This window comes from Abramis brama (assembly GCF_963993115.1).
Source record: "Abramis brama genome assembly, chromosome: 13".
NCBI lineage: Eukaryota > Metazoa > Chordata > Actinopteri > Cypriniformes > Leuciscidae > Abramis > Abramis brama.
The window spans coordinates 18,557,753-18,570,706 of record NC_139975.1 but is presented as its reverse complement, the minus strand read 5'-3'; the positions used below and the strand labels follow the sequence as shown (position 1 = coordinate 18,570,706).

The 12,954-nt window shown below is 37.0% G+C and overlaps 2 protein-coding genes across 2 annotated transcripts; both read right to left on the bottom strand.

Annotated features, from left to right (window-relative positions):
- Positions 1 to 252: 252 nt before the first annotated feature.
- Positions 253 to 6,768, bottom strand: chic1 (cysteine-rich hydrophobic domain 1). Its single transcript, XM_084133658.1, has 6 exons — positions 6,586 to 6,768; positions 5,355 to 5,409; positions 4,292 to 4,447; positions 3,827 to 3,883; positions 3,328 to 3,387; positions 253 to 1,612 (listed from the first exon to the last, which is right to left on the bottom strand). The coding sequence occupies exons 1-6, from the start codon at positions 6,726 to 6,728 to the stop codon at positions 1,562 to 1,564; spliced, it is 522 nt and encodes a 173-aa protein (XP_083989784.1). The 5' UTR covers positions 6,729 to 6,768; the 3' UTR covers positions 253 to 1,561.
- Positions 6,769 to 8,919: 2,151 nt separating this feature from the next.
- On the bottom strand, positions 8,920 to 11,644 carry cdx4 (caudal type homeobox 4; the record flags this gene model as incomplete). Its single annotated transcript, XM_084132186.1, has 3 exons — positions 8,920 to 9,291; positions 9,399 to 9,544; positions 11,209 to 11,644. The coding sequence occupies 3 exons, from the start codon at positions 11,642 to 11,644 to the stop codon at positions 9,052 to 9,054; spliced, it is 822 nt and encodes a 273-aa protein (XP_083988312.1). The 3' UTR covers positions 8,920 to 9,051.
- Between the last annotated feature and the right edge of the window lie 1,310 nt (positions 11,645 to 12,954).

The window sequence follows — 12,954 nt, the reverse complement described above, 5'->3', positions numbered from 1 at the left end:
AAATTCGTTAAAAAAAAAAAATTATTGTGCGCACACATTATTTATAATATATAATTTATATATATATATATATATATATATATATATATATATATATGGTGGCCATTCATTTTCCATATTCCGTTACTGGAGGTTAAAATTATGTGGGAAAAGTAAATTGTTGGTCGTGTGTGTGTTGTTTTCCCTTATTTAATTATTTGTAAATATGGCAACAGTATACATATGCATCTAGAGAAAGAATGTTCAAAAACATCAAAATCAGGAATTTATTGAAGCTTTCCATAAGAGTTGGTAGGGACAAACATTTACAGGTACTTTAACAGAACCAGCACTAAGAGCAGATTCCTTTCTCTCCATTAGATAGCTAGGCAAATAATCATTCCTCTTAAGACCATCTACAGAGGCACTCGACTAATGCAGTCTTGTCTACAGTATATGGAGCAAAGAAGTCGTGCAGGTATAGAAAACACATGGGGGCAGTTTTAACCACTACATTTACAATGCTGCGTCTGTAGTCAACTGAAGAGCGTAACGACAGCATGCAGCATCCATGAACAGACACTCCCAGATGAAGATGAACTGAAAGAACAGAAACAAAACAAAGGAAAAAATACAGGGTACAAATAATGTTCCAACAAAAACTTGAATAGGTACATTTCACTTTGTGTGAAAAGAATGACACATTGTTCTTGGTAACAAATTTTCATTGATTGGCAAATGTTATCTTTTTTTTTTTAAACGCACCACAGTGACATTGTAAACAATATCAAATACCTCCAGGACAATTTGTTTGTCCTTGTGTGCTCAAGTGCAATTTTCAGCTCTAACTCGAGTGGCATCTTGTACATATATTTTATGGCTTACTGGGTAACAGGTCCATATCAACTGTAAAGTTACAGAGACGGCTTATAAACAAACTATGCTACAATAATATCTTGGCGAAAAACTAATAACCAGCTAAATTACATAATGTAAACATGGCATACCACACTGTACATCCTGTCCATGGTATTTACAAGTCAGCTTGTTGACTCCCCGTGTAGTAGACAATCGCAAAAGTGCTGAGTGTTACTCTAAGCTAGTTCATACGTCTGCTGCACTAGCTTCAAAAAGCCCCAATGCAAGTCATTACACTCTGAAAACAATAAAACACTTCTGACTCCTGCACTTACACGTCTGATTTAAAAACCGTAAACATAAGGCAAATTCACACCGTAAGGTGCCTTGTTCTTAACAACAATACCATAATATAGTATGTGGGGAGGACTTGATGGCTCTTTGGGGTAAATGCACTTTTAAACAGTATCAGAGTTTGCTTTCTTCCAATCACTCTTGTTATATATAACAAAACGTCTGAGTGCAACAAAGGAGCGCTTCTACTACATCAGGAAATGTGCAAAATCTGCTCTAAAGCAAAGTGACAGTGTTGCGAATTCTACTGTACAAGGTACTGGGAAAATGGGTCTTTGTAGAAACCCAGTGAAGACCCTCAATACGACATATATACAAGGCACTAAGGAGAGGAACGAAGGGCCTTCCACGAGGATCCAGCAGAAGTCCTTTAGTCAGGTCTGAATATAGGATATTTTGGTACAAACTCTATAAGAATAACCTGTTGACATAAAAAGACATAGTTAAGAAACAACACTTAATAATAATCACCAGCCACATGATTTACAACCTTATGGTCTGCAGGTTTTGAGACAAAAAAAAAAATAATATATATATATGAATGATGTTTGTTCAGAAGGGCTTCAGTTCACTGTTTGCAGAGATTTAGCTTTTGACAGCAGTCACTGCTGTGATTATGACACTTAATAGTGAATTATATATGTGACCCTGGATCACAAAACCAGTCTTATGTTGCACGGGTATATTTGTGGCAATAGCCAACAAAACATTGTATGGGTCAAAATTATAGATTTTTCTTTTATGCCAAAAATCATTAGGATATTAAGTAAAGATCATGTTCCATGAAGATATTTTGTAAATTTCCCACCTTAAATATATAAAACATTTATTTTTGTGAATGGATGCAGCACTATCGCCAATAGAAATGGACAACTTTAAAGGCGATTTTCTCAATATTTCGATTTTTCTGTACCCTCAGATTCCAGATTTTCAACAGTTGTATCTCGGCCAAATATTGTCCTATCCTAACAAACCATACATAAATGGAAAGATTATGTATTCAGCTTTCAGATGATGTATAAATCTCAATTTAAAAAAAATTACACATAAGACTGGTTTTGTGGTCACATATACACTAACGTTCAAAATGTTGGGGTCAGTAAGATATTTTAAAATAAATTAATATTTTTATTTATCAAGGATGCATTAAATTGATTAGAAGTGACAGTAAAGACGTTTATGTGTTATTTTTTTCCTTTGAACTTTCTATTCACCAAACAATCGGTTACACTTTATTTTAAGGTGTCATTGTTACAGTGTAATTATATATTTAAGTACTGAGTAATATTAATTAACAACATGTACTTACTATAGGGTTAGGGTAGGATTAGGGTTTGGTTGAGGGTTAGTTGCATGTAATTATACATAATTTACTGTTATTACTATAGTAACTACATGTAACATGTAACAAGGACACTGTAAAATAAAGTGTTACCAAAAAATCCTAAAATATATAGCCTATGACAGTTTCCACAACAATATTAGGCAGCACAACTGTTTCCAACATTGATAATAAGAAATGTTTTTTGAGCACCAAATCAGCATATTAGAATTTCAGAAGAATCATGTGACACTGAAGAAATGACTGCTGAAAATAAGAGCTTGGTTGCTGAGAATTCTTTAAAAAACGTTTGCATGGTAGCGTAAACTAGGTTTTTGTATTTAGTACATGTATTTAGTTACAATTTGATGCTGTCACTCTAATGAACATGATTGTGTTTGTGCCATATAAATATTGCAGTTCTGAAAGTTTATTTGTGCCTGTTTAACCCCCCAAAAATATATATACAGTATACAAATACTTGACAATTTTTAGAATTGATTAAAATAAAACTATGATTATGATTCTTTTCACAAACTGACAAGCAGGTCTGAGGCTGAAACATTTTCACTGAGTGCATGATAACACTGACGCACTCTAATGAGTCAATATTTGACACACACAAAGTTTTCCTGACAGTATCCAATGGCAACTAGATTGTAAATTATTGTATCACATTTCATTTTGGTAGCAGCCTAGAGCCCAGAAATGAAAGTAAAACTGAATCTTTATTTCCTTTTAATTACTGTTATCAAACATTCACACACACACACACACACACACACACACACAAATAAAAACAGCCATGAACTTACATATTCCATCATGTTGTTGCTCTCACATTTTCTCCTGCTGAGTTTCCAGTGCAGCCCCAGCTGAAGGCGAGACGCAGGAAGATACCGGTTAGATAAAGCCGTGCGGTAGATATTCAACATAGACTCAAGCACTTCAGATGCTCAGACACACTTTACACACAAGGGTTAGCGGAGGTCAAGCGGTGGCCAGTGCTTAGAGGAGTTTCCTTAACGTGTCAGCGCCGCTACTGGCTGCCAATCAAAGCTTCGAGACACAACAAAACGAACGTGGCTTTTTACTGCTGACCTCTTCATAGTCTGGTCAGCCTCTGCACTATATCAATCCATCAGACCAAAATGGCTGCGAGGGCAACAAGCATTTGACAGGGTCAAATGTTAGCAGCCATTTTAATGATTGTTATCCACCACACACCAAGACTTCTTAACATGGCAGCTAAATTGGAGATGGTCTGCTGTTCTTATCTTTATGTGTCTCAGATCAGTTCTGTAATGAGCTTACCTTGTGATATAATCTGTTGTTTTCCCATTCTAACAATTTCTGAATGGATCTTCGCGTCTGAAAACACACAAACACAAATAAACACAAACAAAAATAGACACGCACACAGGGTTTTATGCTAAATACCCGTCAAACACATGTTTAGCGAATGCCAATAAAACTCTCAGGGCATGAAGACTTCAGAGGCATTTATGGACCGAAGCTCGTAGTTAAGCACCTTGTAAGCTGCACGTCATGGCCAATAACTTAAAATTCGTAGCTGTAAAATCATCACCTTTCCCAAGCATATAATTCAAGCAGCCATGCCTTCAGACATATATCAAATTCACACTCGGTTAATAAGCTCATGTAGTTGTTTCTTGCCTCCTCACTGAGTTGGTTTATTTCTTAGGTGTTCAAATGGGCAATAAGTACTTTACGTGGATTAATGGGGGAAGGACGGGACACGTCTGAGGAAGGACTCACTCTCTTGTTGAGACATATGACAGGCCACAGACTGCAGCCCACCGTACAGCAACAGCACAGGCAGCCGCAGAGCAGCCATTTCACATTGACCGGAAGGTTCTTCTTCAAGCATGCGTTTACTCGATTGACACTCGTCTTGAACTCCTCTGGAGCAACCTGGAGTAGATGGGTGAGAAACAAAAAGAGACTGTAGTATATGTCAGGAAGTGTTTTGTCTCTGTGCATTGTCAGCAATAAATAAAATGTTCCAAATATAATTTTATACAATATAAATGGTACAATAAAAACTAAATATTCATTTAAGAAATCTGAGAAGAAATTCCATGAAAAGTCATTGGAATTTTTTTTAAGGAAAAACATCCATGTTTGCAGATGCTCTCTGGTGATCTTGCAATTGCACGCTTGTAACTCGCCAACTGAGCTCTGACACTCTCAGGGCAAAGGGAGGACAAAAAGATGAGATAAGCCCGTGGCCTGTGGCTGTGCAGTCTAAACAACCTGAATGGCTGCTCATTCCTCTCTGGGTATGTACGCCATAAAACCGGGGTCGTAATCTTTTATGACAGGATGCAAAGGTCTCTTTGCAAACAGCAAAAGAACTCGGAATAAAGCCCAGCAGGCCTGATCTGCACCCTTCAGTCATCATAATCCTGACCTCATCCATCACATGTCACCCTGGGTCACAATACTGGAGCTCCGTTTTATTGCCCCGCACTTCCCTCGGCCTGCTCTTCCCCCTGCAGCCTTTTTGTATTTCTGCGTCCGACCCAGGAAGCTTCCCATTCTTGTGAACGGCACAGTCTTTCTTTCATTATTTTGTCACTGGGAGCTGTGTCCTCCCAGCGCTGCGATCCCTGCCTACTGGAGCCCTGGACGGTTTACTTATTGACAGATTCTGTGGCAAACACGCAGCATTTAAGAGACTTCATCAGGGGATTCTGTATTGATCAAAAGCTTATACCATGGTGAATAATGGTGTAAGGGGAAAGGTCAACAGGGAAATATATTTTATTCACACCAATCGGAATGATTTACTTTGTAGATGCGAGTTAGAAATCCTTACCTTTCCTGTGAGAACAGAAGGAAACTCTGTGTCAAACTTGTTGCTTAGTCCAAACCTGCAAACACAGTTTTTTAAAAGGTTATATAATATGGTGCAAAAGTACAGAAGCCAATTTCTGCCCCATAAGAAAAAAGATCAAGCTTTGGTAAATCATTAATGAGAAAAGTCATAATTATGAAATAAAATAAAGATAAGTCAGTTATGACATCCTATGTCATAATTATGAGATGCTGAAAATATGGCATACTAAGATTGACAAAAAGTTGAAATTGACAAGAGTCAATAACAAAAAAAAAATCTACATTTTATGTCACGTTTTTTATCTCATAATTTCAATTTAGTATGTCATAATTTAGACTTTTTCTCATAATTTCCATTTAGTATGTCATAATTTAGACTTTTTATCTCATAATTTCCATTTAGTATGTCATAATTTAGACTTTTTATCTCTTGGTATGTCACAATTATTCCTTTTCATGACATAATTATGCTTCACCAAAGCATGATTTTCTCATGTGCCAGAAATGGGCTTCCATACAAAGGCTCTGTGACAGTAAGAAAAAGATAGCTGGGTTAACGTTGGGTTCAGTTGAATTAGACCTATTAAAGACTTGATAAGCAGCACATAGACACAACAGAGTGAGAAAGTTCTGTATAACGTTAACTGTATTGGGTTATGTCTGTTTATAATCCAGTACAGTAGTAGACTGTGCTGCACTGCTGTTTCGTGTACAAATATCCTGTTGTTTATCTCATTAAATAGCCTAATTCATTACCTCAAACCTTGCTCTAAAGTGGTCAGACTTTGATGATCCAAATTCTGAAAATATGCATAACTGCCAGTTGCAGAGGTACTTGTGCTGTTCCACTAAAGTGATTTAATTAAAATATTATCTCTAAGGTTTACCTCAGCATATGTACTGTACAGTTCCACACAACTTCAAATTAAAGCGAAGATCCTAATGAGTTTGAGTGTGGTTACGGGGCAGCCTTTATCCACGGACAGCAATAAAACCATAAATCTCTGAGCTAACAACAAGACTTCGGGTAACTAAGGATGATTTTTCCGCTTAAAATCACTGTCAGGATACAGCTGGAGAAGCCCGGCCTACGTGTATTTTGATTCCACAACTTGGCGACAAAAACATGCAGTGAGCTTAGCATGGAGGCTACACAAACAGACATGACCTAACAGTGACTAACAGCAGTGTCGTCGCATTCATACGCTTACACAGTGATGTGACCAGCCCCGCGCATGACCACAGGCTCGGGACAGTATCTGACGAGATGTTCTTCACTCACAATTCTCTCATCTTCTTCTTCTAACTCATAAATGGTATCAAAGTCCGCCATGTTGGGCAGTAGGACGCTCATGACGTCTCTGGCATAGCGCCGATGACATCATCAAACTAGTGCTGTTCAGGCAGCGTCATCGCAGTGTCCTGTACACGAATATAAGGTAGCCTACAAAATAAGGTCCTGACCTGAACATAACTAGATCATTTCTTTTTTCAACAAATACTGATGTAAGTGAGGTGTTTAACTACAAAATGCGAATTGCTTATCAGTCTGTCTACAGACATCTTATCACCGATATGTGCGATTTTATAGTTTTCTAGCATTAAACATTAAATTAAATAGACTAGCCTATACGTCCCGGTTTCACAGACAGAGTTTAGACTAGGATTAGGCCTTAGTTAAACTAGGGCATTTAAGTAGCTTTTATACGTGTCTTACAAAAAAACATTTAGCCTATGGTGTGCATCTTAAAACAAAGCAATGGCAGGCCAGTGCATATAATGTAAGATATGTCACTGCAAGTTACTTTCAGTTAAAACAGCTGAAACATGTATTTTAGTCTGATACTAGGCTAAAGCATTGTCTGTGAAACCAGGGGAAAATTTTCAAAAAAACAGAATGTTTAGAATTGCTAATTTAGTCTAAATCAGTCTGTTCTCTTGTAGGTAGTTTGTGGGCAAATGTGGGTTTTGTAATCATTAATATTTCCAGTAGGCCTAAATTAAGGAAAATAACCTATATTTGTTTGGTCCTTTATTTATTTCTTGGGTAACTGGTTGAAGTCAACACTGAAATGTGTAAAAAAAAATAAAAAAAATATAAAAAAATCACTTAACTGCCATGCAATAGCCTATTTACTCCAATGAATATAATATATATAACAAAATCCCTATTTTAGTGTGTTTACAGACATTTGACATCTTTTGTGCTATGGGTTAATTGGATGTTATACAGGAATAGTTTGTTATAGGACCAAATCAAGTCTCATATTGAAGGGATTTGTGCCTCTAATGCTTTATGGGACATGTAGGCTAATGTAGGCCTATTTGCAGAATGTGCCATTTAATGTGCCAATAAATGCAAGGCAGGGGAATCGCAACTGCTGTAATCAAACAGATGATTTGTTGTGTTTCATATGAAATAAAAAAGGTAAATAAATAAATAAGCTCATGTTACAACATAAAATAGATGGATAAATGTAGATCTCCCTCCCAAATGTTGGCTTTAAAAAAATAATTAGGCTATGGAAAATATCCATGTTTCAACATTTTAATGTCAACTTGTTCATTTTCTTTGCAGAAATTTGTTCACTCTTAAAATTAAAGTTTCTTTATTGGCATCTGTGATTCCATGAAGAACCTTCAATACCCCTGGAACCTTTCGATTGCACAAAAGGTTATTTATAGTGAAAAAATGTCCCACTTTTTGGAACCTTAATTTTTGCGAGCCTATTTTTCAAGGTTTTTCCCGTAATAATTTAGTAACTTTTTCGAAAGATTTTTTTTCTTTTTTGGGGGAAGAAAATCGTTAATTTTTTTTTTTTTTGGTCTAATCATCCAATTTCAATAAATAGGCCTACGCGGCATTCGTACAGAAATATGGAATAAAATCCCTTTCCCTACAAATTAGGTTGCTCCGCCCCATCAGCCCAAAAGTTGTAACGAGTTTATGGTCGTCTCACGTTCAAAATGTAATACCTGCTGTCTGTCAAGAGTGCCTTAACCAGATGAGCATATAGCCTAGGCTACTATATGAATTCGTTTAAGGATATATCACGACACGATAAAATTTATTGCAAAACATTTTATTTACAGATTGCTGGAATCAAACGTTATACCCATATCAGGTATGTGACACCTGCACATCACCCCTGTGAAAAGAAAGTGAACGACGTGCGCTTTGGACACAAACTGGAGCATAAAACAGCCTGCCATCGCAGGTCATTTGGTTTAAACAGACAACAAATGTCTAACAGTTCCAGAGTCAGGATCACTATACATCCCGAGAAACGCTGTACCTGTAGTTTTCATTTTATTTACAAACATTTAGATATACACCACATACAGAAAATGATATTTATATCTTTATTGAGCAAACACAAACAAACCATTAAAATATTTAGTCTCTGGATCAGACGAACAAGGTTTTTGTATGTTTTTTGTTTCTTAATTTTAAAAACTATTCTATTAAAACAATATTTGAAGAGCCTCCAGCATTTCGTTGCATTTAAGACGTGATTTCTCTGTTGTTGTAATCCACAACACGCGCCTCGATGCTTGTCGTGAAATAGTTGATTACAAAGTAATCCTTTTTGACCACGTGAGTCGTGGCCCGCTTCGGTTCTGTCCTTTCAGCGTGTTGGAGTGCTCAGTTAAAGTTGGACGTTCCAAGTTCGAGTTCACTGAGTGACAGTAACTTGCTGTAGGCCTATGTTCCTCATAGATGGTAAGGCGTTCATTCCTTGGGGTGGGTACAGAGAACCGTGGATATCTGAAGGACTCAGTGACCCTGGTACCGGTAGGGGACTGACAGAACCTGGATCGCTGTGGACTGATCCTCCGCTTCCGTCAGACTGACCCATTTTCTTTTTGATTAACTTCCTTTCCTTGGCTCTGCGGTTCTGAAACCAGATCTTTACCTGTGAAGGCAAAGCATACGGTTATGTAAAGAAATAAGTCCGAATTGTTTAGTTAGATGGCCTAAATCCTATTCTATAAGTGAAAATCTAAATGAAAGTAATGTTACCTGTCTCTCTGAAAGCCCGAGGTTTACTGCCAATTCTGATTTTCTTCTGATTGTGATGTAGCGATTAAAATGAAACTCTTTCTCCAACTCCAGTCTCTGGTGGTCTGTGTACACCACTCGATATTTCTCCTTCGTTCTCGTTTTGCCTAAAAAAAGGTGAAATGAACGAATAGGCTAATCATGAAAATTATGCATACAATGTCTTAAAAAGTTGATAATTGTGAAATAAAATGTGCATTCCGCGTAAAATACGCGCCGACCATGATATAGTTATTAGTATTATTTTGACGCAGGGGAAGAACTTGTGCGTTGTATAATTTATATAGGCTAAATTTAGAAAAAAATATTTCTTTCATTGACTTAAATTTATTTAGAAACTTGTATCTCTTTTGTTGCATTTACAATCAATATCCTTAATATGTGCAACTATGTTAATATGTTACTATAAATCACAATTGCAATATTTAGTCAATTGTATAGGCCTAAACTATTACGTCGCTAGATATTCAAATTGAGCTTCTGATCTTCTTTGAGATGTTTCTGAACAAACTGCAGAACAAAGAGACCCAAAGACATTACCCAAACGCCATTGATGTGTTAAGAGACAATACACGTCTTACAACGAATTACAAGGAGATAACATCAAAAATCTTTTCCTCAAGTCGAGCATGCTGTGCTTGTTTTTATGTACAGATCAGCTATCTTTGAAAAATAAACCATGAACGAATAAAGACAATTAATTAATGTTTTTATATTATAGGTTTAGCTGCGAACACTTTGTCTAACATCTGATGTAAAATATGACAATTTAACTTCATGTGTCATTTCCAAAACATTAATTTATTTCAACTGTAGAAATAAAAATGCGTTTACAGTAAGGCGATTGTTTTCTTTGAGATTTTTTTCGCTGTTGTTTTAACATGCGCCGGAGACAGGAGAACTTTATTTGCTGTGAAGTTTGTCACTCTTTGAGGTAATATAACCCTCAAGAACAGAGACGGAGGAAGACGCGATGCTGCATATCAAAGTGAAGAAGGTGTTGAAAGAAGTCGCCGCCTGAATATGACAGATAACCCTCAAAACCTGAGACAATGTAACAGGAAAAGTAGACCTCACATCTTGTTTACGGGAGTCGCAAATTAGCATTACAAGTGACCCTGGCGCCAATTCCAAACACCTTAATTTTGCCACAAGTATTTCCCATGCGTTCATTTTTAAGGAAACAAATATTGGCTACTAATAAATAAGTAGATCATCCGTTTCTGGAACGGAACGCGTTTTCCGCAAAGAATTGAGAAGGGCAGTTTGTAAAAAATAAAATAAAAAAACTACCATTTCGTAATATTTTGTCAGATGTGCAGTTAGTTGAGGCAAACGATATTTGATACTTGTTACACAAAAACAAATATTTGTACATTTCGCACAATTACTCCTCTGTAAATTATTTTTTTTCTATTATTTTTAGCAAAAATTTAGACTTTCTTTTTTTCCTTTTGTTATACTAGACATATGTAGGCTATTCGTTCTTATTTTTTTCTATAAATGTTTTTACATTTTTAGTAGAACCTGTGCATCGAAATTTGATTAGCCTACCAGATTTAAATTATAATAATGTCATTTTTATTTTAAAGCAGCAAGAAAATAGATCATAGGCCTAAGCGTAGACTAGCCTATACTGTCAATTTGTACTTTCACTTTTTCAATCACTGATTTCAGAACCTTGGAAATATTGAAGAGTTTACATGTTTTCCAATTACTTAATTACTTTTTTTTTATTTTTTTTATTTGAAAGACATTTGTTGGCCCTTACCGGTTGATGACGACTGGACGGTTTTGCTCATCCACTGATAGGAATTACGCCTTTCTCTCTCAGGGGAAAGTTGGGCCACAGAAATGTTTTCAGGTGGTGGAGGCAGCACTGCTGATCCCGGGCCGTGCATGGCATTGTAATCAGGCGAGCAGTAGGAAACTTGTCCCGGGGATGAACTGCTCATAGGTGCAGAAATGGTGTTTGGAGGTCCGAGGCTGTATGCGCCCCAGTCCTCTCTCGGTGCGCCGTAAGGAGCGCCCCATGCCCCTGATGACTGTGCGTGTGTGTCCATGTTGGGCACATGATGGTATCCTGTAAAATCTGAATACTGGGATGTGGAGACAAAATTCTGTGGTGGAAGACTGATGCCAGATCGTCGCACAGCTCCTTGGTGATACATGCTTCCCTCTTTATCCAAAAGGTATCCAACGTACATGATTCGAAAGAAACCCCTAAAATAACTTTTTTAAGGCAACATGCCAGCCATGCATCAAGCCAAATATCACTTAACAAGGCCTGCCTCAAAACTTGTACTATTTATCTCAAGGGTGGTAGTCCAAAATGATCTCCAGGTCACGCGACGTAGTCCTTGACGTGCTTCAATCAAACATGATGTGACTCTGTTGTCAAGGTGGTGGTGGTGGCAAAGGTATAACCAAGCCCTCCTGACGTCAGCCACGACTTCAAAACCTCTCGATTTGCATTCAAATGACCAGCCAATAACACCAGCAAGTCCTCACAGATTCCCCTAGCGCCAGGTTTCTGCATCACCTCAGACTCCCCTTCTGCAATATTCAACAATATTCAGTAGCAGTAGGCTAATACTTACTCTATATGACTTTAGGAATCACTAGCCTACATTACTCTGACTCTGAGAAACATATTCAGTTCAAAATTATTTTCTATCATCAAAGCAGCCAATTTGAAACGTGTTTTGACTTCATTAAAAACCCTCAAAAGACAGAGTTCAAACTAGCAAATAACGAACTAACCTTTTATTTGTTTTTTAACTATTTTTCTTTGACTATATATGTATTTATTCTGTTAATATAAATTACGCCTATATTGTATTATAATTGTATCGTATTTATTTATTTATTTATTTATACAAGTATAACGGTAGGCCTAATGATATTATTATTAATAATAATAGTAGGCTAATAATAATAAACGACTGTCAATTTTATTGTTAAAAAGTGTTAATCAATAAGCCGTGACGTGCTTATAGGCATGCAGCATCCTTCAGCCATTAACGGTCGCTTGAAGTTTTACAGCTCTTGTCTCTCTAATGAAGCTAAACCTGTGGATATGGGAACGTCACATCTGCATAGTACCCATGCCACTTTCTCGCCTCCAGAGTCCATGCGTATTTGTTAAAGGATACTCTTGTAAAAGAGGTGCAAAGCGGGAGAAGGTGTCTTGAAGTAAGGCGAACTTTTCACATTCCGCATCCCTCACACCATGACACTCTCGGGTCACACTTCACAGCTAATTCCGGTTTATGGAAATGCGAGGTATCACCTACAGTACTCATGCGACGACAGTGTGTCGTGCGTGTCGCCATGTAGTCGAAAGATTTAACGAGTTGTTAATTCATTTTCCTGCGAGGTTTCTTGGGAATTTTAATCATTAACATATACAGACAGTAGCTTGTTCAGGCTTGACTGTCTTGTCTCAGACGTTAGGGCAGAAAGGACAACACATTTCATGTCAAAATGAGTGTTTTGAGTTATTACAGATATTTTC

Bases quoted from the DNA above. Each gene is read 5' to 3' on its own strand.
- chic1 (XM_084133658.1), bottom strand. From the start codon at position 6,728: ATGAGCGTCCTACTGCCCAACATGGCGGACTTTGATACCATTTATGAG. The intron at 3,388-3,826 runs GTAAGCTCATTA...TCTCGCCTTCAG, and splicing joins ACAACAGATTATATCACAAG to CTGGGGCTGCACTGGAAACT. The intron at 1,613-3,327 runs GTAAGTTCATGG...TTATGTCAACAG, and splicing joins GCAACAACATGATGGAATAT to GTTATTCTTATAGAGTTTGT.